The sequence below is a fragment of the Anomaloglossus baeobatrachus genome, chromosome 1, assembly GCF_048569485.1.
Source record: "Anomaloglossus baeobatrachus isolate aAnoBae1 chromosome 1, aAnoBae1.hap1, whole genome shotgun sequence".
In the NCBI taxonomy this organism is placed as follows: Eukaryota; Metazoa; Chordata; class Amphibia; order Anura; family Aromobatidae; genus Anomaloglossus; species Anomaloglossus baeobatrachus.
This window is the reverse complement of record NC_134353.1, coordinates 655,506,844-655,534,008: the sequence shown is the minus strand read 5'-3', so window position 1 is coordinate 655,534,008 and position 27,165 is coordinate 655,506,844. Positions and strand designations below refer to the sequence as shown.

The following is a 27,165-nucleotide window of genomic DNA, read 5'->3' as shown; positions in this document are numbered from 1 at the left end:
CGATGTGTGCTACCCCGGGTACGATGAACAATCTGACGTTCAATTCATGAGGAATGAACGACGTGCATGCGATGAACGTTTTACCGTTCAATCTCAATCGCGCGTAGCTGTTACACACTGTAATGTACCTTACGATGCCGGATGTGCGTCACTTATGATGTGACCCCGCCGACACATTGTAAGATACATTGTAGCGTGTAAAGCGGGCTTTAGGTTCAGTGACATGGTGTACCTGTGCTTGTGTGTTTCCAGTAAGGGTTTAGTAATCATACCTGAGCCCTGGTGTGTAAAATATAGTCACTAAAATATGACTCTGATAGATGATGTTTATCTCCATCCCATAGGGTTGGTCTTATGTGCTTATAGTCTAATGTATGATGAACGTATATGAATGTTCATGGGGGTAGTTGTCCGTGGGTGAAATATAAGTACTTTATCAAGCTTGTTTGGTTATCGCCTTTTGGATTTTTACTCTTCCGTTAATTGTGGAATTATTACATATGTGTATATCTAACAGTAAATGTGATACATTTTTTGCATAGATCCGATGTACCAGTCATGAGAAATCTAGTATAGAGGCCGTATGCAAATCATTCTGGTGGTGCACTGGGGTGTCAGTACACTTGCACTGCTTCTTCCAATGTACTGACATTCCGTAAGTGCACTTAGATACTAATTTGCATATGGCTTCTGCACTCAATTTCTCATGTTTGGCACATCTAATCACATCATTTTTGTTGGGGATCAGGAACCATAATACTACTTCAGTAGATAATAATATGCTGACAGGTTCCCTTTACAAGTAGCCATTACAGTGTCCAACCATATCACAGGTTATAAATACCTAGTGTTGCTTTGGACTGTAAATCTGCTTGATGGTGAAAATTTTACCCCATTTTGGTTCCTTAGATAGCTGGGTGGTGACTTATAGGTGCAGTAATCATCTCGAACCATATACAGGAGTAAAGTAGCTCAGACCTCCATTTCTTGCAGAGGGCAGTGCCTTTTTAAATGGCTTGTCACATCTTCAATCCTCAGAAGTGAACTGCTCCCCAGCCTTCTGGCTTACATCCTGTGGGGGGGGGTCCGCTTTTGATGACTGGCATTTTGGAGCTTTCAAGGCCTGCATTCCATGCCAGGGACTCCGGCCACTGCTGGTAGGCTGCAGAGGGGGCCGGTAACCCAGGCATCAAGCAGTAAACAACATAGTTACATCCCTCTTTTCTTGGGAACAGAGAGAATTTTTAACAAGCACTTTGCAATTTTGCTCATTTAAGAAGATGAGACAGCCAAGATAAAAGCACAGTTCACTATTTCCTACCAAGCAATCTACAAAACTGACATACCATCTATTCAATGTATTTGGCAGCGATTGACACGAACGAGTAGACATCAAAAATAAAAAGAAGAAATGAATTGGCAAGGCACAATAAATGACATGTTCTTCTACGATGTAGACAATGGCAGTAATAATGATCAGCGGCTTATGTACTGTGTGCACATGTGTAATACAAAGGAATACATCGCTTTGTTCCCAGCACTGTTCAGTTGGCACTGCTGTGTGATTCAAGGGCACTGAAGGTTGGCAAAATCAATTCACATATAACAGCGGACAGCAACTCCGTGATAGTAATGTGAGATGCCAACATCATTATTTCCCTGCACAATGGTGGAGGAACATCGATTCTTCACTTTGCTGGCAGTTTCAGCCCAAAGTCCACATAACAAAATTCTCCCTAGAAAGTAACACGTGAAAAATGTTACAGGCTATGTTCACACTTCTCTTTTATCCATATTTTATTTTTTTTTCATTAAATGACAGAGATAATAATTTTTCCATCATTTATGTGAACACCGCCATATAACTATTATAATTAGTTTAGATTCTGTGTAACCTCTGTGGATGAGGCAGAGGATGGTACAGGATATAGTAATAGTGTTAATACTGAAGTCCTATATGGCCACGTACACACGCTGAGTATTTGGTGAGGTTTTAACCTTAGTGTTTATAAGGCCACATGCACTCGTTGAGTATTTGGTGACTTTTTTTTACCTAAGTATTTATAAGGCCATGTGCACACATTGAGTATTTTGTGAGTTGTTTACCTCAGTTTCTGTAAACCAGGATTGGGTAATAAATACAGAAGTGGGGCCCGTGTTTCTATTATACTTTTCCTCTGATTGTTCCACTCCTGGTTTTCACTTACACATACTGAGGTAAAAAAAAATCACCAAATACTCCAAAAGTGTGCACGTGGCCTTCTAAATACTGAGGTAAAGATCTCACCAAATACTAAACGTGTGGACATGGCCTTATAAATACTGAGGTAAAGATCTCACCAAATACTAAACATGTGGATGTGGCCTTCTAAATACTGAGGTAAAGATCTCACCAAATACTAAACGTGTGGACGTGGCCTTATAAATACTGAGGTAAAGATCTCACCAAATACTAAACGTGTGGACGTGGCCTTCTAAATACTGAGGTAAAGATCTCACTAAATACTAAACGTGTGGACGTGGCCTTCTAAATACTGAGGTAAAGATCTCACCAAATACTAAACGTGTGGACGTGGCCATCTAAATACTGAGGTAAAGATCTCACTAAATACTAAACGTGTGGACGTGGCCTTCTAAATACTGAGGTAAAGATCTCACTAAATACTAAACGTGTGGACGTGGCCTTCTAAATACTGAGGTAAAGATCTCACTAAATACTAAACGTGTGGACGTGGCCTTCTAAATACTGAGGTAAAGATCTCACCAAATACTAAACGTGTGGACGTGGCCTTATAAATACTGAGGTAAAGATCTCACTAAATACTAAACGTGTGGACGTGGCCTTCTAAATACTGAGGTAAAGATCTCACTAAATACTAAACGTGTGGACGTGGCCTTCTAAATACTGAGGTAAAGATCTCACCAAATACTAAACGTGTGGACGTGGCCTTCTAAATACTGAGGTACAGATCTCACCAAATACTAAACGTGTGGACGTGGCCTTCTAAATACTGAGGTAAAGATCTCACCAAATACTAAACGTGTGGACGTGGCCTTCTAAATACTGAGGTAAAGATCTCACCAAATACTAAACGTGTGGACGTGGCCTTCTAAATACTGAGGTAAAGATCTCACCAAATACTAAACGTGTGGACGTGGCCTTCTAAATACTGAGGTACAGATCTCACCAAATACTAAACGTGTGGACGTGGCCTTCTAAATACTGAGGTAAAGATCTCACCAAATACTAAACGTGTGGACGTGGCCTTCTAAATACTGAGGTAAAGATCTCACTAAATACTAAACGTGTGGACGTGGCCTTCTAAATACTGAGGTAAAGATCTCACTAAATACTAAACGTGTGGACGTGGCCTTCTAAATACTGAGGTAAAAGTCTCACCAAATACTCATCGTGTGCACATGGTCTAAGTCACATGTATATTTTCCTTAACTTATTGCTATGTTGTACTGTTTTTGGCACTTTTTTTTTTTAGCAAATGAGCCTGCAATTATATTTCTCCTTGCTTAATGGTAATCTTGTCATAGCAGGGTGAAGGATTATGGATTATGTGTCTGTAATGTAATATCCCTCTAATCTCGGTCTAATTCTTCTTCTCTCTGTCCCGTCTCCCAGCCCGATGCTTTAACCTGCAGAAATCAGAGAGTATGCTTCGAAAGGTGAGGACTTTATACCTGCAGGAAAAAGTGATAAAGTGTCTAAACTTTAACCCTCGTATCAAAACTCTGCTGTTTGCTCTCTAACGTGAAAGAGCCCTTGCCAGGTCTCTGAAGTTGTCTGTGTGCACATTATCCGTCACCTTTCACAGACCCATAATAATCACCAATCAAAGAGATGCCCTATCAAATCTGGACTATTGGGCTTTACTGTGCCCATTAAATCGATGTAAGCAGCAGGGATGAGTAGAAACGTGTCACTAATCCTATTTCCTAGGCACTGATGCGCACATGGAGAGGCTGATGTAGCATTTTCAGACCCCTGATTGTCCCTTTGGTAGACGCTGAAAGGCCCCATACTGTATAGATACCTTGGAGACGGCACCCACGCCCTGTCTGAATGTCGCCTGCACTTTGTACCTGCTTCCTTGCAGCTGTATTTCCTGGCACATATTATTTTTAATATAAATGGAGTGGCACCCCTGTGAATAGTGGAAATGAATAGAGTCACTAAATAATTCAATAGTATAAACAATGGAAAATGACAGATTTAATGACAGATTTGTAAACCCATCGCTTCCAGTATATTTTTCTCTCTCTTATTGTCCCATTGGCGTTAATAAAAAGTAGTGTTGTTTAATTCCCTATTCTTTTTTCGCAGCATATGGAGGTTCGAAAGCACATGGATTCTGACAACGTGCTGGAGAAGTGGCAGCCTCCAGAAGTGAGTGTAATACGGAGCATAGTCCTGCACTTTGTTCATTTATACCATTGCAGAACTTGGTCCATTGAACAAAACAGTAATTAGCGACCATTGCATTAGAAGCCTGAGTACCGCCTCTTTCATGACGCATCCACAACTGTTCTCTTGATTGGCTGGCTTCCTGCAACATTATGGTCACAGGGAAACGCACATGTGACTTTGCGCCAGGTCGGCAAATCAAAAGTTCTGCTGATGTGGTCGGGAATAAGGCGGTTTTCAACAGCCACAGATTACTGAAGTGATTAATGAATTGGATCCTGCAGCTTGATTTCTACCATTTCTTAACAGTGGTCTTTTGTACTTATAGAAAATTAGTTTTGCATATCCTTAAACTAGATTATAATAATAATTTTATTCATTTATATAGTGCTATTAATTCCACAGCGCTTTACATACATTGGCAACACTGTCCCCATTGGGGCTCACAATCTAGAGTCCCTATCTGTATGTCTTTGGAGTGTGGGAGGAAACCGGAGTACCCGGAGAAAACCCACGCAAACACGGGGAGAACATACAAACTCCTTGCAGATAGTGTCCTTGGTGGGATTTGAACCCAGGACCCCAGCCCTGCAAGACTGCAGTGCTAACCACTGAGCCACCGTGCCGCCCTCAGTAGCCTTATTCATTAGGGGTATATGCGGTGCTCCCCCACCTGCCTGACAAATGTTGAAAAAAAATTGCAATTATTTGCAGATTTCAATGAAGAATTTTACAGTAGCTCAGTACGGACGCTGTAGAGGATATGTGTCGAAAGTATATAAAGACACTAAAAATTTAATAGAGTTGTACCCAAAATTGTTATCCAGCATAGACTTCTGTGGAAAGACTGAACTTCTTACCAGGCAGCAGAAGAATTGGCATAATATGTTTTCTCTCACTATACACCATGCAACATATCAATTACTATTTAATTAAGTATTTAAAAAGCAATTTAATATAATATCGAGTGGAAATTGTTAATTTTGATAAATCCTATGCTCATACAATGAATGTGTGCAAAGAAATTAAGAGATTGAGTACTTCAAGCTGAGCAGTTTATCTGACTACAACCCAGATCTACGAAATCCTTACAACTGATCCGCTGCAAAACCTGTTCTGGATATAGAAAGGTGTCAGATTAGTGATGAAACCTTACTGTTACTATGGTTTGCGTTTGCCAAGAAACTAATATAGGTAACAGATTATCCACATTTGTAGGTATGCTTGTAAAAGACTTAGAAGAACAATACAGAGCAAAATCCATCCTTTAATTTTTTCAGTCAACATAGCCAGAAAGTATAACTAACGCCCTAACAATATACCGTATTTTTCAGACTATAAGGCCCGTTTCACACGTCAGTGAAAAACACTGACATTCTTCACTGACGTGTAAAACACGCACATGTCCCTCCGTGTTCCGTGATTCACGGAACACGTGGGTTGTCCATGTGCAATCCGTGATCCGTGATTGCATATGGACATTACTCACCTGCCTTCACTGCTGCTGTCCATGGTGCTTAACTCCTCGGCTCTGCAGCGTCCGCCCACCGCTCTCTGCAGCTACTTCCTGGTCGGCTATTCCTGCTCTCATGAATATTCATGAGCCAGGCAGGAGCTGCTGAGAGCGGAGGCTGCAGAGCGAATCGCAGGCAAGGTAAGTTGAAAATATTTAATATGTCCGTGATTTTCTGGTACGTGTTTGACGGATCACACACGGATCACACCATAGTGTGGTCCGTGGGTCATCAGTGATGCCAGAAAAAAACTGACTTGTCTCCTTGCAGAAACACGGCCACGGGTGTATGCTGCACGGAGACACGTTCAGTGAAAAATCACTGATGTGTGAGCAGACCCATTGATTATAATGGGTCTACGTATGTCAGTGATTCTGGTATGTATAAAAAAAAGCACATACGTACCAGAATCACTGACGTGTGAAGGGGGCCTAAGACACATCTAGGTTTTAGAGGTGGAAAATAGGTAAAAAAAAAAATTGAAGCATTAAAGTATGGTAATAATGCCTTTTTTATTGGGGGGCAGGGGGGATCTGCTGCTGACACTGTTATGAGCTTAATGTGCCAAGAGATGGGCGTGAGGAGCAGTGAATATTCATTTTCTTTAATAGCGGGCATGTGTGTTTGCCCCAGCTGCCAGCTTCCTGGAGCCGTAACTTGCTCCTGCCTTCTGTGACCTGCTCCATCCGGACTATAAGATGCACCCCTTGCTTTCCTCCCAAATTTGGTGGGTAAAAAGTGTCTTACAGTCCGAAAATAAGGTATTAGTATTGGGGTTTTTTTTTAGTTTAAAAGGAGTGGCCAAAAAATCCTACATAAAGAGTAGTTTGGGTTCTCTTTAGTTGTTCTTTGGGGTAGTCTACTTTTTGAAAATACAGCATGCTCTTGGTATAGCCTTGTTCTCTCTTTTTATATGCCTTCAAAAGTGGTACAAAAGAAAAATGGACACGCTTTATCAAGTCCAGCAATTTTCTCACCAGTTTTGATGAGGGGTGTGATGGAGACACTCCTGATTCTTGAACTAGTGTACCCTCTTCATGAATCAGGAATGTCTTAACGAGCCTGTGTGACCCATGCCAGAAATCCTACACTAATCCTTGATTGGAGTGAGATTTCTGGCATAAGGAACACCACAGTTCATTATGAATTAGAGGACCTATGGCATCATGTTTCCTCCGCACCCCAGCTCCACCCATTTTGGTATAGCTGGGAGAAACTGGCATGAAAATGCAAAAAAGTCACAACATTTTTACGCAATTACAAGTTGCGCCAAAATTTTACATGTTTTCAAAGAAATTTACTACAAAATTCTGGCAAAATTGCTTTGATGAATCAGGACCATTGTGTGAAGGTGGCCTTACTGCATTCACTTTTTAGTTAAGAAATCAGCCTGAAGACCTGTTTCAGCATTTTTGTGACCACATCATCAATAGTTCTGCTTTGTCGTAGATTTCCATGATGGTTTTTTCACATCTTTGCTGCCGTCTTGCTCATACTTCCCTTTAGTAGTTGCTTTTTCTGTCTATTGTGATCCAGGAGATGTTCAACACATTACGTAATGTTGAGGTCTGTGCTATTATTGATCAGTCTGTTAGTCTGAGAACATCCGAGCTTCTTGATGAAGGAAACAAAATAACTTCACTATTTATAGTCATCATTTTAGTTATGCCCAATAATTATTGATGGGCGAACCCCCCCGATGTCTGGCATCTAGAACCTCGCCCGAACATTTTATAAAGATCGAGTTTGGGTTCTGAGATAACGCAAACTTGCGTCCGAACACTGAACTCGGGCTTTACAGTTATGGGATGGGGTGGGGGAGGCTGTAAAATAAAGAATATAGTTAATAATAAACATTGTCATTATACTTACAGGTCCTGCGACGCGTCCTGTAGACTCTGTCTCCTGACCGCTTCTACTTCCGAGTCCAATCATTGCGGTGCCTCCGGGTAACTAAAAGGACCTTCCATAACATCATAGCCATGTGACCAGTCTGGTGTGAATGTTGTACAGACATTGGCTTACAGACTGGTCACATGGCTATGAAGTCATCGAATGGTCCTGTTAACTGAACTTTGACTGTCACTGTGCAAGTGTCACATCGCATCACCCGGCACGGTGCACACTCTCCCAACAGGAGCAGGTCTGCTGCATATATTTCCATGCAGCTGAGCTGCTCCTGTCCTGAGAGCATCAGGCCGTGTAGGGTGATGCAATGCGAGATGCAAGTGGAATCATACCCTCACTGTCAGCTTGCTTCTCACTCTGTACAGAGCGAGGAAGCAGAGATGACATGGCTGTTTCTGCTTCCCACTCTGTATAGACGCTGTCTGTATAGAGTGATGAAGCAGAGCTTACAATGCTCTCTCTGCTTCTCACTCTGTATAGACGGTGTCTGTACAGAGTGATGTAGCAGAGCTTACAATGCTCTCTGCTTCTCACTCTGTATAGGCGGTGTCTTTACAGAGTGATGAAGCAGAGCTGATAATGCTCTACCTGTTGACTACGTTGGGCTAAGGATTTTATTATAATAAAGATGGAATCTTTTTTTTTTGTCTGATTTCTAATAAAAACAATTTTGGTCTGTGTTGTGTTTTTTTGTGGTGTTATTGTTTACTAGAAATTCATGGTGGCCATGTCTAATTTGGCATGACACCATGAATTTCGGGCTTTATACCAGCTGAGAATACAAAGCTGGTATTAATCCATTTATTACCCAGCATGCCTCTGCCATCAGGGCCACTGAACAAGCTGGGTAAAGAGCCTGGAAATGGCACTAAGAAGCAATGCTCCATACCCAGGTGCGGCTGCGGGCTGCGGAGAATCCCAGCCCCCAGCTGCCTGGTTTTACCAGAAAAAAATTAATGGGCTTCCCTGTATTTTTGATTCTCAGCGCAGATAAAGCGTACGGCTACGGGCTGCCACAGCTATCTGCCTGGCTTTACCTGGGCTAGCAATCAAAAGACAGGGAATCCCATTATATATTTATTTTATTTTTTTAATCAATTAAAAAAATAATTAAAAAAGAACGTGTGGGCTCCCACCATATTTAGATCACTAGTCAGGTAAAACCAGCCAGCTGTGGTCTGGGATTCGCAGGGTGGTAAGGCCCAAGCGTTCTGGGCCACCCACGCTAAAAACCGGAGCCCTCAGCCGCCCCTGGAAATGGTGCATTGTTTCTTAGCTCCATTTCCAGGCCCTTTAGCCCGCTCGTCCAGTGGCCCTGATGGCGATGGCATGCTGGGTAATAAAGGGGTTAATAACAGCTTTGTATTCTCAGCTGTTACTAAGCCCGAAATTCATGGTGTCACACCAAATTAGTCATGGCCACCATGAATTTCTAGTAAACTAGTAAACAGTAAAAAAAAACACAACACAGAGAATTTTTTTTCTTATTAGAAATATAAAAAAAAAACATTTAGAGACTCCATCTTTATTATAAAAATAATCCTTAGGCCTATGTAGTCTACAGGTAGCATTGTCAGCTCTGCTTCATAATTCTGTATAGACAGCGCCTATACAGAGTGAGAAGCAGAGAGAGCATTGTCAGATCTGCTTCATCACAATGTGCAGACAGCGTCTATACAGCATGAGAAGCAAAGAGACCATTGTCAATTCTGCTTCATCACTCTGCACAGACAAGCGACTATACAGAGTGAAAAGCAGGCTGACACTGAGGCCGGAGTTTCACTTGTGCGAGTCTCGCATTGCATCACTCGGCCCGGACTGACACTCTCCGGACACGAGCGCCTCTGTTGCATGGAAATACATGCAGCCGACCGCTCCTGTCAGGAGAGTGTGCGGCCGTACCGGGTGATGTGATGTGAGACTCGCACAGTGACAGTCAAAGTTCAATAGAGTCCATGAGCCATGGATTCGGTTGAACCCTGAGGTCACCGCGAACACGGTTGAAAACAGCCGAAGACTGCCGAGTGACAAGCAGTGCAGTGAATACCCCCTGAAGTTAACAGGACCTTCGATGACGTCATAGCCATGTGACCAGTCTAACCCAATGTCTGTACAACATTCACACCAGACTGGTCAGATGGCTATGATGTCATGGCAGGTCCTGTAAGTCAGTGGTCGTTACCTGGGGGCGCAGCAATGATCGGACTCGGAAGCAGAAGCGGCCGGGAGACAGTCTGCAGGACACGTCGCGGGACCTGTAAGTATGATCATTTTTTTTAATGCCCCTAGCCCCGAACTGCAACAAGAGCTTCCCAGAAAGCTCGTGTTCGGGATCTTGTGCACGAACACTGTGTTCGGTACGAAATCCGAACTTTACAATCTAAAAAATCAAAAGTCCTTTCAGAAATCATATTTAATAGTATAAATAATGACCTTCTTTTCTTTCTTCTAATGTCATTCAGCCCAATCTCGAGCCATAGTGACTTGATTGTTGAACGCTCTGTAGGAAGATCGATTTTGTGCAAGACTAGATAGGTCCACCAGGGTCTTCTCCACCAGTGCTCTCTAAACATTATTTTCTTCACGGCACTTTTATTTTTATGTGTCTAGTACCCATAGTAATGTGATTGAACAGTACACTAGGGGTGGGCTTATTGTGAATTAGTTCTTAAAACTGTAATAAAAAAAATGTGTGTGCCATAAGATCTTCCTGCTCCCTTTTATGCAGGCAAAATTTTACCAATGGCAGAAAATCATGAATTCAGAGAGTGCTATTGGCTAAAAAAAAGTGCTAGTCCAAATTATCCTGTATTTAAGCCTCTTGTTCTTGCTGAATGAAGCTCAAAATGAGGGGAAAAATATGGGCAAAAGAAGTGTATTAGTACATAATAGGTGATTACGTATATAAAGGATAACATGATATAATTTTGCGCTGTTCCCTTAGGACTGGTACCAGTTCTCTTTATATTCAATACTGATGTGACTTTTCTTCTTGTCCACTCCAGGTAGTCCAGAAGTATTTGTCAGGAGGACTTTGTGGTTTTGACCTGGAAGGCTGCCCTATCTGGTATGATGTTATCGGCCCTATAGACCCAAAGGGTTTGCTCTTCTCTGCTTCCAGGCAGGACCTTATGAAGACCAAAATGAGAGACTGTGAGAGAATGCACCTGGAATGCCGCAGGCAGAGTGAGAAGGTGAGGTCTCCAATTGAAGGTTTCTATGATGTAAAATATTAGGCACAAGGAATAAGAAACATGATAGGTCTATTGAGGTAGGAATACAAGTCATAGCAATCATTAGGACTATAAGCCACACCGGTTTTTGGCCTTAAATGATAACCTAACGTGTTATAATAATAAATAGACCTTTGACAAAAGGCGTAAAAAGAGACTTTGTTTGTTTTGCGTATTACAACATGGCTGGTCTGAGATTTGCAGGTTGGCTTCAGTGCTTCTTGTGGAATTACTTTTTTTTTATTTTATTTTTTTAAATCTTATGCTTTCTTTTTAGAAAGTATCCTTTATACCAGAGGTCTCAAACACGCGGCCTGCGGGCCTCATGCGGCCCCTCGGGCTATTTCTTGCGGCCCCCAGGCCCGTGCCGCTGTTGACTATCGCGGCCGTTGCAGGGGCCGCAGCCACTGTCTGCGCTTTATGTCAGATGATTGTTTTGCTGGCGCTGCGCTCTGAGTTCAGCGCTCTGTGCACAACTATTCCTCCAATGGAAACTGCCTGACCTCAGCTGCTTACCTCTGATTGGTGGACGGCTACGACTGCCTTGGAAACGCTGTGCACAGAGAGCATGACTCTGCGCGCACAGCGCCAAAAAAAACTATCATCTGACATAAATCGCTGACAGGGGCTGCGGCCACTGCACTGGCCGCGAAAGTCAATGAGGGCACGAGCCTGCAGACAGCAAGAAACAGAGATGAGGCAGCCGAGAGAACGCGGGACAGGTGAGAAGAATGGTGGGGGGTGTTTTTGTGTGTGTATGTGAAGAACGGCCCCCGTACTGGGTACGTCATGGCTCCCTGGTACATAAGGACCCATGACGTACCCATGACGTACCCAGTACATCATGGCGAAATCGCAGCCCCGGAGCCCCGGTGGCTGCCATCGCTTTCCAAATACCTTAGATTCGGGGAGGAGAGGACCTCTGCCTGACCTGAGGAGGGGTGGTGTCTCCTCCCCAGACCTACGGAGGCTGTGATTGGCTGACGAATGCCGCTCAGCCAATCACAGCCACTGTAATGTTTCAGCCATTGAAAATGGTTGAAACATTGAAATCCAGCCATAATCAGTGCAGCTATAGCACTGATTATTGGCTGGAGCTGGGTGAACTCTGTTTCACCCGCCCTCAGCTCTGATTGGAGAGACCGGCCTTGTGACCGATCTCTCCAATCACTGTGGATCTGCAGCCGGTGACCACTCCCCTCAGCTTCACTCTGTCTGAAACTTGAGGAGAGCGATCGGTAAGTTATAGTGCCCCTGCCCCTCCCCTTCAGCCGCCGCCACTGCCCCCTTTCAAACGTCGCTGCCCCCATCTGCTGCCTCCCCTCCGTCGTCACCGCTCTCCCCCCATCAGCCGCTGCCCCCCTCCCCGATCTGTTGCTAGCTCTCCCCCATCCTCTTCATCTGCTGCCCACTCCCCCACCTCTCACCCTCCTTCATCTGCTGTGAGTCGCCATCTGCTGTGAGCCTCCATCTGCTCTGATCCTGTTGCCTAGATCCATCCTGTAAGGTAGCTATCCCCAATCTCACCTCCCCCCCATCCTCCGCCGCTCCTCCATCCACTGCGCCCTCTACCATCCGCTGCCCCTCCATCCATTGCACCCTCCCATCCGCCGCCCCTCCATCCACTGCGCCCTCTCCCATCCGCCGCCCCTCCACCCGCTGCGACCTCTCCCAGCCGCCGCAGCTCCTCCATCCGCTGCGACCTCTCCCAGCTGCCGCTCCTCCTGCTGCGCCCTCACCCATCCAATAGTATTGTGCCCGTCCTATAGTGATGTCTCCAGCCTTATCTCCATTCCATAGTAATGTGCCCACCTTGTTCCCATTCTATAGTAATGTGCCCATCCTGTAGTAATGTGTCCCATCACTGTCCCCTTTTACTAATCTGCCCATGCAGGTCCTCTTCTTGTAGTAATGTGCCCTTTCCTGGTCCTCTGCTTGTAGTTATGGCCCATACTGGTCCCCCTTCAGCCCCCAGCCTGTTTTCACCTTGATGACCAGGCCATTTTTTGCAATTCTGACCAGTGGCACTTTATGAGGTTATAACTCTGGAACGCTTCAATGATCCCAGTGATTCTGAGACTGTTTTTTCATGACATATTGGGCTTCATGTTAATGGAAAATTTAAGACAATATTTTTGCGTTTATTTGTGAAATATATATATGCTACCAATAAAAATGTCACTTTGTCCTGCAAAGAATGTGGCCCCCCAAATTATTTGTCTTCCTCTGTGTGGCCCATACACCCAGCCAAGTTTGAGACCCCTGCTTTATACAGTGCCTTGGAAAGTATTCAGCTCCCTTGAATTTTTCAACATTTTCCACATTTCAGGCTTCAAACATAAAGATAAAAAATGTTAATGTTATGGTGAAAAATCAACAACAAATGGGACACAAATGTGAAGTTGAACGATATTTATTGCTTATTTTAAACTTTTTTAAAAAATAAATTACTAAAAAGTGGGGCGAGCAATATTATTCGGCCCCTTTACCTTCAGTGCAGCAAACTCACTCCAGAAGTTCATTGAGGATCTCTGAATGATCCAATGTTGTCCTAAATGACTGGTCATGATTAATATAAGCCACCTGTGTGTAATAAAGTCTCCGTATAAATGCACCTGCTCTGTGATAGTCTCAGTGTTCTGTTTAAAGCGCAGAGAGCATCATAAACACCAAGGAACACAACAGGCAGGTTCGTGATACTGTTGTGGAGAAGTTTAAAGCCGGATTTGGTTACAAAAAGATTTCCAAAACTTGAAACATCCCAAGGAGCACTGTGCAAGCGATCATATTGAAATGGAAGGAGTATCATACCACTGCAAATCTGCCAAGACCCAGTTGTTCATCCAAACTTTCATCTCAAACAAGGAAAAGACTGATCAGAGATACAGCCAAGAGGCCCATGATCACTCTAGATGAACTGCAGAGAACTACAGCTGAGGTGGGAGAGTCTGTCCATAGGACAACAATCAGTCGTACTTACACAAATCTGGCCTTTATGGAAGAGTGACAAGGAGAAAGCCATTTCTCAAAAATATCCATAAAAAGTGTTGTTTAAAGTTTGCCACAAGCCACCTGGGAGACACACCAAACATGTGGAAGAAGGTGCTCTAGTCAGATGAAACCAAATCAAACTATTTCGGCACAATGCCAAATGATATATTTGGCGTAAAAGCAACACAGCTCATCACCCTGAACACACAATCCCCACCGTCAAACATGATGGTGGCAGCATCATGGTTTGGGCCTACTTTTCTTCAGCAGGCACAGGGAAGATGGTTAAAATTGATGGGAAGATGGATGGAGCCAAATACAGGACCATTCTTGAAGAAAACCTGTTGGAGTCTGCAAGGACCTGAGACTGGGACGGAAATTTGTCTTCCAACAAGGCAATGATCCCACACATAAAGCAAAATCTACAGTGGAATGGATCACAAATAAACGTATCCAGGTGTTACAATGGCCAAGTCAAAGTCCAGACCTGAATCCAATCGAGAATCTGTGGAAAAAGCTGAAAACTGCTGTTCACAAACGCTCTGCATCCAACCTCATTCAGCTTGAGCTGTTTGCAAAGGAAGAATGGGCAAGAACTTTAGGGGCCCTTTGCGCGCTGCGACATCGCAGGTGCGATGCCGGTGGGGTCAAATCGAAAGTGACGCACTTCCGGCGTCGCTCTCGACATCGTAGTGTGTAAATCGTTTTAACTATGATTACCGAGCGCAAAAGCGTCTGTATCGTATGAACAGTGTAGTGTCAGTCATTTTCATTATTTTGGCTGCTGCGACGGCAAGATGGTTTTCTTCGTTCCTACGGCAGCACACATCGCTGTGTATGAAGTCGCTGGAGCGAGGAACATCTCCTACCTGCGTCCCGTCTGCAATGCGGAAGGAAAGACGTGGGCGGGATGTTTACGTCCCGCTCATCTCCGCCCCTCCGTTTCTATTGGCCGCCTGCCGTGTGACGTCGCTGTGACGCCACACGACCCGTCCCCTTAGGAAGGAGGGTCGCTGGCCAGAGCGACGTCGCAGAGCAGCTTAGTGCATGTGAAGCTGCCGTAGTGATAATATTCGCTACGGCTGCTATCACAAGATATCGCAGCTGCGATGGGGGCGGGGACTATTGCGCTTGGCATCGCAGCATCGGCTTGCGATGTCGTAGTGTGCAAAAGGCCCCTAAGTCTCTTGATTTCCAAAACTGATAGACACATACCCCAAGCAACTTGCATCTGTAATCGCAGCAAAAGGTGGCGCTACAAAGTATTAACTTAAAGGGGACGAATAATATTGCACGCCACAATTTTCAGTTTATTATTTTTTAAAAAAGTTTAAAATAAGAAATAAATTTTGTTCAACTTCACAATTGTGTCCCACTTGTTGTTGATTCTTCACCATAACATTAACATTTTTATTTTTATCTTTGAAGCCTGAAATGTGGGAAAAGGTTGAATATATGCACAGCAAGCAGGTTTTACATATAAATGTGTATGCTCATTCTTTTTAGCATCTCTTATGTGATTTCAGTTGGGTTTTTGTTCATAACTGTCTGAATGTCTGAGGAAGACGTTTTTAGATACCTTAACTCTGGTTGTCAGATGCCAGCTTCTTTTATTTTGGATATTGTAGAATGGCATCGACACTAATTTTAAAACACAATTTTGGTTTTTTTTTCAGCTGGGCAAAAGGGTTGAAGAAGTTGTGATGATCTATGATGTTGAAGGATTGGGATTAAAGCATCTGTGGAAGCCAGCTGTAGATTTATATGGTGAGGTAAGATAATTCGGAGCATGACTGGGAAGGGAAGGTGGCCATCACAGTGTGGTCTGGGTTGTGCTGGGACTCACAGGACCAGTAAAATGTGAAGCAACCCATTGGGAAGATGACCTGTCCCTGATAATGCTGTGCAAAACTGTAACATGCTGGAAGATATGTGTCCACTATCTGGAACGGGAAGTTGTGACAGAGAACGAACCGTAAAAATGATTGTTTAAAGTGAACTGTTGGTCTCCTGGTGAGTGTGAGTCGTCATCCGGCTCTGCCCAGCAGACGTTAGTGCCAATATGCGGCCTACATGGGTTCCCAGCCCACACGGTACAAGTCCACACACCCAGCCAGGACCAGGCATTTTATGTAGTGTACCAGGGTGTCCAGAATTAATGCCTCGCCCATTACTACCGCCCTGTGCCACTCTACAAAAACATTGTACACAAAACAGTCTATTTTCTCTTTCTTTGCAAGTGAATTAATAAATTATTTATCTTCCACAGGTTTTGCAAATGTTTGAAGATAATTATCCCGAGGCTTTAAAGAGACTCTTTGTGATTAAAGGTTAGTTCCTCTTATATAGTGTTCAATTTGAGCACTAGCAAATAGAATTATATCAGAGAATTGGTATTCGGGCTCGCTCACACCACTGTATAACACGGACAAGTGCATCTGATGTTTATTGGATAGCTATTGCTCCAATGTTATACTATGGGGCAGTGGCTATTAATGTTTTCTTTCTCATTCCGATTTGGCATCAGAAACAAATCACTGCATGCTGCAATTAGCAGCTAATCTCCAGTCACGTGCACACATAGAAGTCTATGGATGCCTGCAAAACATCGAACTCCACTCGGATGACATCCAAATACACTCCGATATACACCAAGAGGAGATGGAGAAATGAATCTCTCCCTTTTCTCCACACCTGTGTTCCAATTGTCGCATGCGAGAGAATGGGAGCACAGTATAATGCCACTCAGGTCACGCTCACAGCAGTTTGAATCAAGTGTCATTAGCACAAAACATCTGATTCTCTCACATCGGATGTTATACACTAGTGTGACTCCGGCCTTAGTGGGAATCTGTCACTAGTTTTTGCTCCCCACGTGAGAGCAGCATAATATAGAGACACAGACCCTGTTTCATCATCACTTACTGGGCTGCTTGCTGCAGTTTTGATTAAAACTGTTTTATCTGCTGAAGATCTAGCAGTTCTCTGACTGCTGAGCTACAGTGCTGGCCAAAAGTATTGGCACCCCTGCAATTCTGTCAGATAATACTCAGTTTCTTCCTGAAAATGATTACAATCACAAATTCTTTGGTATTATTATCTTTATTTAATTTGTCTTCAATGAAAAAAACAAAAAAAAAATTGTCATAAAGCCAAACTGGATATAATTCCACACCAAACATAAAAAGGGGGTGGACAAAAGTATTGGCACTGTTTGAAAAATCATGTGATGCTTCTCTAATTTGTGTAATTAACAACACCTGTAACTTACCTGTGGCACCTAACAGGTGTTGGCAATAACTAAATCACACTTGCAGCCAGTTGACATGGATTAAAGTTGACTCAACCTTTGTCCTGTGTCCTTGTGTGTACCACATTGAGCATGGAGAAAGGAAAGAAGACCAAAGAACTGTCTGAGGAATTGAGAATCCAAATTGTGAGGAAGCATGAGCAATCTCAAGGCTACAAGTCCATCTCCAAAGACCTGAAAGTTCCTGTGTCTACGGTGCGCAGTGTCATCAAGAAGTTTAAAGCCCATGGCACTGTGACTAACCTCCCTAGATGTGGAAAGAAAAGAAAAATTGACGAGAGATTTCAACGCAAGATTGTGCGGATGGTGGATAAAGAACCTCGACTAACATCCAAACAAGTTCAAGCTGCCCTGCAGTCCGAGGGTACAACAGTGTCAACCCGTACTATCCGTCGGTGTCTGAATGAAAAGGGACTGTGTATGGTAGGATACCCAGGAAGACCCCACTTCTTACCCCGAGACATAAAAAATCCAGGCTGGAGTTTGCCAAAACTTACCTGAGAAAGCCTAAAACGTTTTGGAAGAATGTTCTCTGGTCAGATGTGACAAAAGTAGAGCTTTTGTGGGAAAAGCCATCAACATAGAGTTTACAGGGAAAAAGAAACAGGCATTCAAAGAAAAGAACACGGGCCCTACAGTCAAACATGGCGGAGGTTCCCTGATGTTTTGGGGTTGCTTTGCTGGCTCTGGCACTGGACTGCTTGACTGTGTGCATAGCATTATGAAGTCTGAAGACTACCAACAAATTTTGGAGCATAATGTAGGGCCCAGTGTAAGAAAGCTGGGTCTCCCTCAGAGGTCATGGGTCTTCCAGCAGGACAATGACACATTTCAAAAAGCACTAGAAAATGGTTTGAGAGAAAGCACTGGAGACTACTAAAGTGGCCAGCAATGAGTCCAGACCTGAATCCCATAGAACACCTGTGGAGAGATCTCAAAATGGCAGTTTGGAGAAGGCACCCTTCAAATCTCAGGGACCTGGAGCAGTTTGCCAAAGAAGAATGGTCTAAAATTCCAGCAGAGCATTGTACGAAACTCATTGATGGTTACCGGAAGCGGTTGTTCGCAGTTATTGTGGCTAAAGGTTGTGCAACCAAGTATTAGGCTAAGGCTATGTGTCCACGGTAGAATGTTGCTGCGGATTTTTCTGCATGAAAATCCGCGGCTTTCCCGCAAAATCCGCACCTTTTCAAAGGTGCGGATTTGCCGGGATTTACCGCGGAATTGCCGCGGATTTTGGTGCAGATTTTTTTTTTTCCCCAATTCTGAAGCCAAAATCCGGATCAAAATCCGCAACAATAATTGACATGTTGCAGATTTTTCCGGATCAAAATCCGCACCAAATCCGCCGCGGAAAAAGCCGCAGCATGGGCACAGCATTTCCAAAAAGCCATAGAAATGGCTGGGAAGTGCCGCTGCTGCAGATTTTCGGGAAATCCGCGGCTTTTCCGCGAGAAATCCGTGGCAAAATCCGCGCATTTTCCGCAGCGTGGACACATAGCCTCAGGGTGCCAATACTTTTGTCTGGCCCATTTTTGGAGTTTTATGTGAAATGATCAATGATTTGATTTTTGTTTCATTCTCTTTTGTGTTTTTTCATTGCAAGCAAAATAAATGAAGATAATACCAAAGAATTTGTGATTACAATCATTTTCAAGAAGAAACTGAGTATTCTGACAGAATTGCAGGGGTGCCAATACTTTTGGCCAGCACTGTATGTATAGCCCTTGCAGCATCACTTATTGGCAGTTTTCTGTGTACACTGTGCATAGGCAGAAAGCTGCCGATCTGTGGTGGGGGTCAGATTGTAAAAAGCTCCTGAATATAGAGTACCACATGGAAGAAAGTTTGCTAGACTTTTAGTGTTAATCTCCTGCTGATAAAACAGTGATTTTATCAAAACTACAGCAACCAACCAAGTAAATGATACATCCCTGGAATCAGGGTCTCTATCTCTGCAGTATGCTGCTCTTCAGTTAGATACTAAAAACCTGGTTATAGATTCCCTTTAAAGCATACCTACAATTTTAATACAAAAATTATTATAGTGCAGGACTATGCAGTATAATCACTTTTCTAAATAGCCTTTTAGAGTTTTTTCCTGCTTACACTTAGCACGGACTGCACGAGGTCTGTGCTGCTGGCCGCACTCTTAGCTACTGTCTTCAGTGTGGTAGCAAGAGCTGTAAGATCCTATAATGCCCGCTTCTGCACTGGATGGTAGCCTAATTGATGGCGCAGGACGCTGCTAAATTTAGTACTGCCCGCAGCAGAGACCCCGTGGCTGAACTATCTTCATTTCTCTGTTGAAACTTGAGGTACGTCTTAATGCAACCCTCAATAGTACAATATCGGAGTATTTGTATTATATAAGGTTTCATGACGGAATATCTCTCTCTCTCTCTCATTTATATATATATATGTATATGTATATATATATATATATATATATATATATATATATATATATATATATATATATATATATATATATATATATATATATATATATATATATATATATATATATATATATATATATATATATATATATATATATATATATATATAAATAAAATGTGAGTGTGTGATACCAAATACCTCTTACTGATATACATTGTTTTAAACAACTTTTTTTATTCACCCACTGCAGCTCCTAAACTTTTCCCGGTGGCGTATAACCTTATTAAACATTTCTTGAGTGAAGATACCAGGAGGAAGATCATTGTGGTAGGAGGTAGGTAATTAGAGTACATTTGTGTTTTAGGTACAAAAAGAAATCTGAGATTTAACCTCATCTCGAAATATCACATACAATGCCTTGAAAGAGTGTTCATACCCCCTGAACCTTTCCACATTTTTTCATAGAATCATACAATATTAGAGTTGGAATGGACCTCCTGGGTCATCTAGTCCAACCCCCCTGCTCAAAGCAGGATTCACTAAATCATCCCAGACAGATGTCTGTCCAATCTCTTTTTAAAGACTTCCATTGAAGGAGAACTCACAACCTCTCATGGCAGCCTGTTCCACTCGTTGATCACCCTCACTGTCAAAAAGTTTTTTCTATTATCTAATCTATGTCTCCTCCCCATCAGTTTCATCCCATTGCTTCTAGTCTTTCCTTGTGAAAATGAGAATAAAACTGATCCCTCTACAGTGTATTAAAAAATTTGTAGACAGCTATTAGGTCTCCTCTCAGTCTTCTCTTTTGCAAGGTAAACAATCTTAAATCCTGTAACCGTTCCTCATAGGACATGGTTTGCAGACCAGTCACCATTCTGGTCACTCTTCTCTGAACTTGCTCCAGTTTGTTGATGTCTTTTTTAAAATGTGGTGCCCAGAAGTGTACACAATATTCCAGATGAGGTCTGACCAAAGAGGAGTAAAGGGGAATAATGACTTCACATGATCTAGACTGTATGCTTCTGTTAATACATCCTGAATGGTGTTTGCCTTTTTTGCTGCTGCGTCACACTATTGACTCATTTTCAGTCTGTGATCTATTAGTATACCTAAAGCCTGCTTTACACGTTGCAATTTGTCGTGCGATCGCATTTGCGATCGTACCCGCCCCCATCGTTTGTGCGGCACGGGCAATTTGTTGCCCGTGTCGCACAAAGTTTTAAACCCCCGTCACACGTACTTACCTCCCGAACGACCTCGCTGTGGGCGGCGAACATCCACTTCCTGAAGGGGAAGGGATGTTCGGCGTCACAGCGACATCACACAGCGGCCGGCCAATAGTAGCAGAGGGGCGGAGATGAGCGGGGCGTAAACATCCCGCCCAACTCTTTCCTTCCGCATTCCCGGCAGGATGCAGGTAAGCTGTGTTCATCGTTCCCGGGGTGTCACACGGAGCGATGTGTGCTGCCTCGGGAACGCTGAACAACCGGACAACAGAAGGACGTTAAATTTTTAGAAAATGATCGACGTGTCAACGAGCAACGATAAGGTGAGTATTTTTGCTCGTTCACACTCGCTCGTAGCTGTCACACGCTACAATATATCAAACGGTGCCGGATGTGCGTTACTTATGACGTGACCCCGACGACATATCGTAAGATATATCGTAGCGTGTAAAGCGGCCTTTAGTCTTTTTGACACATGCTGTTGGATAGCTCTATTCCTCCCATGCTGTATATGCCCTTTTCATTATTCTTGCCAAGAATAATGTTACACCCACAAACTTAAATGTATTTTTATTAAAATTGTATGTGATATATGAACACAAAGTAGCAAGTATTTGTGAAGTGTAAATATATATCGAAGATATGTGCTATGTATTTTTATTCAGCCCCCCCTCCCCGAGTAAATACTTTTGTAGGACCACCTTTCATGCAGTTTACTGATACAAATCTTTTAGGGTATATATCAGCTTTACACATCTTGAGGCTGAAATTTTTGTCCATTCTTCTTTGTAAAATAGCTCTAACTCAGTGAGATTGGACCGAGATCATCTGTGAACAGCAATTTTCAAGTCTTGTCAGATTCTCAATAGGATTTTGGTCTGGACTGAGCTATTTACTCACATGAATATGCTTTGATCTAAACCTTTATGTGAGCCTTACACGGTACGATCTATCGTGCGATCGTACCCGCCCACGTCGTTTGTGCGTCACGGGCAAATCGCTGCCCATGTCGCACAAAGTCGTTAAACCGCCGTCACACGTACTTACCTGCTGAGCGACCTCGCTGTGGGCGGCGAACATCCTCTTTCTGAAGGGGGAGGGACGTTCGACGTCACACAGCTGCCGGCCAATAGAAGCGGAGGGGCGGAGATGAGCGGGATGTAAACATCCTGCCCACCTCCTTCCTTCCGCATAGCCGGCGGGTGCCGCGGGACGCAGGTAAGCTGTGTTCATCATTCCCGGGGTGTCACACGGAGCTATTTGTGCTGCCCGGCGTACGATGAACAACCGGCGCCATGAAAAATAAACGATTTTTTAAAAATAAGCGACGTGTACACGACTTACGATTTGTGACCGATTCAACGTCGCTCGGAGGTGTCACACGAAACAACGTCGCAAACGATGCCGGATGTGCGTCACGAAAACCATGACCCCGACAATGCATTGCACGATAGATCGCCTCGTGTGACGCCCGCATAACATTGTAGCTCTGGCAATATGTTTAGGGTCATTGTCCTGCTGAAAGAAGAACCTACACCCCAGTCTCATCACAGCAGGCACTTTATGGGTGAGTGTGAAACATCGCACTGCACCCAGATGTCAGCAAAGTGCAGTGCGATATACGCAGAGACAGGCAATGGAGAAGAGGGCGAGTTTAATTCCTCCCTCTTCTTCGCACCTGTGGTCTGATAGCAAAATCGGATCACAGTTGCATGACACTCTACTCATGCTCACACAACCTAAGCTGAGGGTCATTAGCATATTGCATCCAATGCCATACGCTAATGTGGCTCCAGCCTTATACGGAGAATAAATTTCATGCAGGTAGACTCAATTTACTAATTTGGTGACTTTGGGAAGCAATTAGTCACTAAGGATTTTATTTTACAGTGTCAAACTACAGGGGGCTGAATACAAATGCACATCACAATTTTCAGATTTATATTTTTTAAAACGTTTAGAAAACCATGTATCATTTTCTTAACACTTCTCGAATACTTGCTACTTTCTGTTAGTATGCCACATCAAATCCCAATAGAATACATCTAAGTTTGTGGGTCTAAAATGAAGAATGTGGAAAAGTTCCCGATTAGACATGGGCAAGCATTAAAATGCTCGGGTGCCCGGTCCTCAAATCGAGCAGGTCAGACGCTCTGAAAGTGCTCAACTCAAGTAATGAGTATAATGGAAGTTAATGATTGAGCAGTTCAGGTCTCCACCAACATTCAGCCAGCCAAAAAGGAAGCATTTCCGATGGAAGAAAGGCTGGGGTTTGTTTGGTTTTTTTTGTTTGTTTTTTTGATACACTACATCTGAAAAAGTTGTTTTATCCCCAGTTAAGGGGGCTATACACGGTGCAATATCGGTACCGATATCGCTAGCGAGTGTACCCGCCCCCGTCGGTTGTGCGTCACGGGCAAACGATTTGCCCGTGGCGCACAACATCGCTAACACCCGTCACACGGACTTACCTGCCCTGCGACGTCGCTCTGGCCGGCGATCCGCCTCCTTCCTAAGGGGGCGGGTTGTGCAGCGTCACAGCGACGTCACACGGCAGCCGTCCAATAGAAGCGGAGGGGCGGAGATGAGCGGGACGTAACATTCCTTCCGCATTGCCGGTGGAGGCAGGTAAGGAGATGTTCCTCGTTCCTGCGGTGTCACACACAGTGATGTGTGCTGCCGCAGGAACAAGGAACAACATCGCTACGTACGAGACAAAGATTTTTGGTGTTTTGATGACCTCTCCAAAACCAACGATTTTTGTCTCTTTTGCGATCGTTTAAGGTCGCTCGTACGTGTTATACGCTGCGATATTGCTAACGGCGCCGGATATGTGTCACAAACACCGTGACCCCGACGATAAATCGTTAGCGATATCACAGCGTGTAAAGACCCCTTTAAATGGGGTGCCCGCTCAGATCATGCAGTAAGGCAAGCCTGTGCTTTGTTGTCGTTGTTTCACGGGTGACACATCCGTGCACCCCCGATTCTCAGCTGAGCTCCGCGAGTACCCAATACTCGATCGAGTGCCGAGCATGTTCACTCACCATTATTCATGAAGTATGAATACTTTTTCAAGGCACTGTACATGTAAGGAAACTGAATATTATTATGTGCATGTTAGGCCCTCTTCACAAGTGTTATAAACAGAAGAGAGGAAGGAGAGCTTTTATAGTGCAAAAAAATGTAAATGTTTTATTTATACAAAAGTGACAATTCATTTTTTTTTTTTTTTGTGTTACTCCATATAACTCCAGTACTCAAAGAGTGTAAAATATATCAATGTTTAGATAAAGCATAACAAACTACTATCCTCAATCCAGCCCACTTCACTTCATAAGTGTGTATAAAATGTACATGAGAAACCGGTAGCGGTGTCATCAGTGCTATCAATCAGTGTGCCATCAATGTATCATCCGTATTTTCTTCAGCGCTCTATTGGGAGACCCAGACGATTGGGGTATAGCTACTGCCCTCCGGAGGCCACACAAAGCACTACACTAAAAAGTGCAAGGCCCCTCCCCCTCTGGCTATACCCCCCCGTGGTATCACGGGTTCTCCAGTTTTAGCTTTGTGTGCGAAGGAGGTCAGACATCCACGCATAGCTCCACAGATTTTAGTCAGCAGTAGCTGCTGACTATTTCGGATGGAAGAAAAGAGGGCCCATATAGGGCTCCCAGCATGCTCCCTTCTCACCCCTGGATGGTGTTGTAAGGTTGAGGTACCTATTGCTGGTACGGAGGCTGGAGCCCACATGCTGCTTTCCTTCCACATCCCCCTGAGGGGCTCTGAGGAAGTGGGATCCTGCCGGCCTCAAAGCTCTGACGCCGGGCTCCATCCACAGACCCATTTGAACCTGCTGGATACGGAGCTGGAGTACCGTTCAGGGACATGGCCCTGCACCATTACAGGTACTCTGTGTCCCCGTACACACAGGCACAGCACACTCCAGACTTGCTGGGTGTGCTAGTGCGCCGGGGACAGTAAAGGGTTACAGTCACTGCAGCTTTGCTGAGTGACTTTGTGTTTTGGGAACTACCGCGCCGGACGCTCCGGGAGCGGCGGCGCGGCTGGGACTTGTAGTTCGCCGGGGACTGGGCGCCGACCGCGCTTTTACGGCGGCGGCGCTTATAACTCCAGTCCCCGGCTTCTGCGGCCTAGTGCCGCTTCGTTCCCGCCCCCTCCCTGTCACTCAGGGAAGGGGACAGGCGCTGAGCAATCAGCAGCGCCGAGGGCTGGAGCCTTTTTGCATGCTCCAGCCCTCTCACTGCACTCTGTCGGACGCCGGATTCCCGCTCTGCCTTGGGGGCACGCCCACGGCCCGCCCCTACTCACACGAGCTGGGGAAGAAGCCGGCAGCCATTACTGCAGAGCTCGGACTTTCGGCTCCAAGGCAGGACGGTGGCGATCATACACCCGCTTATAGGCGGGCGGTAAGCGGCACACATAGTGCGGACCACATATAACTGCAGTGTATACATGTGTTGTTTTTAACTACATAGGTCGCTATTTGCCCGCTTGGGGAGCGACACATCAGCAGCAGGAAAGCAGGTGTGCTAAGGCACAGGCTTTCTAGGCTGCTTGTTTTGCACGACTGAGGTGTTCATTTGTGTTTATGCTGATATGCTATACATTGCACTGTACAGTCGCTAGTCTTAGCTATATTCTTCTGGAATGGCTAGACTACAGCAGCAGAAAAACAAGGGTGCTGGGGCACAGGTTTTTTTCTATGCTGCTTGTATTGCATGGGCTGCAGTGTGCATTTGTACTTGTGCTTGTATGCTATACATTGCACTGTATGGTCACTCTTCTGGGCTATATTCCCCTAGATGACCAGTCTACAGCAGCAGAAGAGCAGAGGTGCCAGGGCACAGGCTTCTATGCTGCTTGGATTGCATGTGCTGCAGTGTTCATTTGTACTTGTGCTTGTATGCTATACATTGCACTGTAGGGTCACTCTTCTGGGCTATATTCCCCTAGATGACTAGTATACAGCAGCAGAAGAGCAGGGGTGCCAGGGCACAGGCTTCTATGCTGCTTGTATTGCTTGTGCTGCAGTGGTCATTTGTACTTTATGCATTGCAATGTACGGTCACCAATCTTGGCTATATACTTCTAGATAGCTAGTCGGCAGCGGCAAAAAAAGCAACACAGATTTCAGTGCTGTTTTTACTACATGGGATGCTGTTCATGACACCGTCCCATTGTGTGCATGCTCCCCTGTAGCACGTCGTCTGCCGGGGTCTCTAGCACTTCGTCTGCCGGGGCTCTACTAGTTGTGGCCAAAGAAACCTCCTGTCAACCCTGTCCATGGACAGGGACGGAGTAGTCATAATATAGAGACTTGCACCCATGGGCAATCTACTTGACCAAAAGGCAGCTCTTCAGGGCTTTGATACTGACATCGCTCTCAATCCGGATACACCGGGCGGTAACGCCATTCGGAATGATCCTATACCGTCCATCAATGGAGGGTTGGATCTTTCTCCCTCAGCTCCCCCAGTGGAGATAGGAGACGAACAGGAGAAGTTCCTTTTCAGTGTCTCACGCAGATATTGAGTATTTTTCTGGCCACGCTGACTTCAGAGAAGCAGTCCAGGAACACCACGCTTACCAGATAAGCGTCTTCTCCAAACGTTTTTAGGATACACGTTATCCCTTTTTTCCCCTGACGTGGTCAGCGCTGGACCCAGGGTCCAAAGGTGGATTCTCCAATCTCCAGGCTTGCATATAGAGCCATAGTTGCACTGGAGATGGGGCTTCACTTCAAGATGCCATTCACAGACAGATGGACTCTGGTTGAAATCTGTCTAGGAGGCTATCGGCGTGTCGGTTGCTCCGGCATCCACAGCCGTATTGGCAACCTAACCTTTTCTGCTGTTCTTGCGCAGCTGACCTTGAGCAGGGACATCTGTACCGCAGAGGCGTCCGTAACCCCGCAATGTCTGCACTGCGACTTACCCTGTTAATACTGTCCTAAAAGTACAGTCGAGGTTTCGGTCCTTCCCAAGCTCCGGCAGGTCCCAATTGTCCTCGTGCAAAAGGGCTACAAAACCTCAGACGGGCTCAGATTCCGGCCGGGCTCAATCTCGCCCAAGGAAGGCAGTCGGAGGAACCGCTACCAAGGCGGTCTCCTCAGGACTCTCAGCTCTCTCTCTCT

At 44.6% G+C, this 27,165-nt stretch overlaps 1 protein-coding gene across 1 annotated transcript in view; it reads left to right on the top strand.

Annotated features, from left to right (window-relative positions):
• Positions 1-27,165, top strand: part of SEC14L2 (SEC14 like lipid binding 2) — a 78,933-nt gene that overhangs the window by 21,168 nt on the left and 30,600 nt on the right. Inside the window, exons 3-8 of the mRNA XM_075341509.1 lie at positions 3,635-3,678; positions 4,337-4,399; positions 10,845-11,033; positions 15,740-15,835; positions 16,333-16,393; positions 20,027-20,110. Of these exons, the coding sequence (XP_075197624.1) occupies positions 3,635-3,678; positions 4,337-4,399; positions 10,845-11,033; positions 15,740-15,835; positions 16,333-16,393; positions 20,027-20,110 (537 nt within the window). The remainder of the gene's footprint in view (positions 1-3,634; positions 3,679-4,336; positions 4,400-10,844; positions 11,034-15,739; positions 15,836-16,332; positions 16,394-20,026; positions 20,111-27,165) is intronic.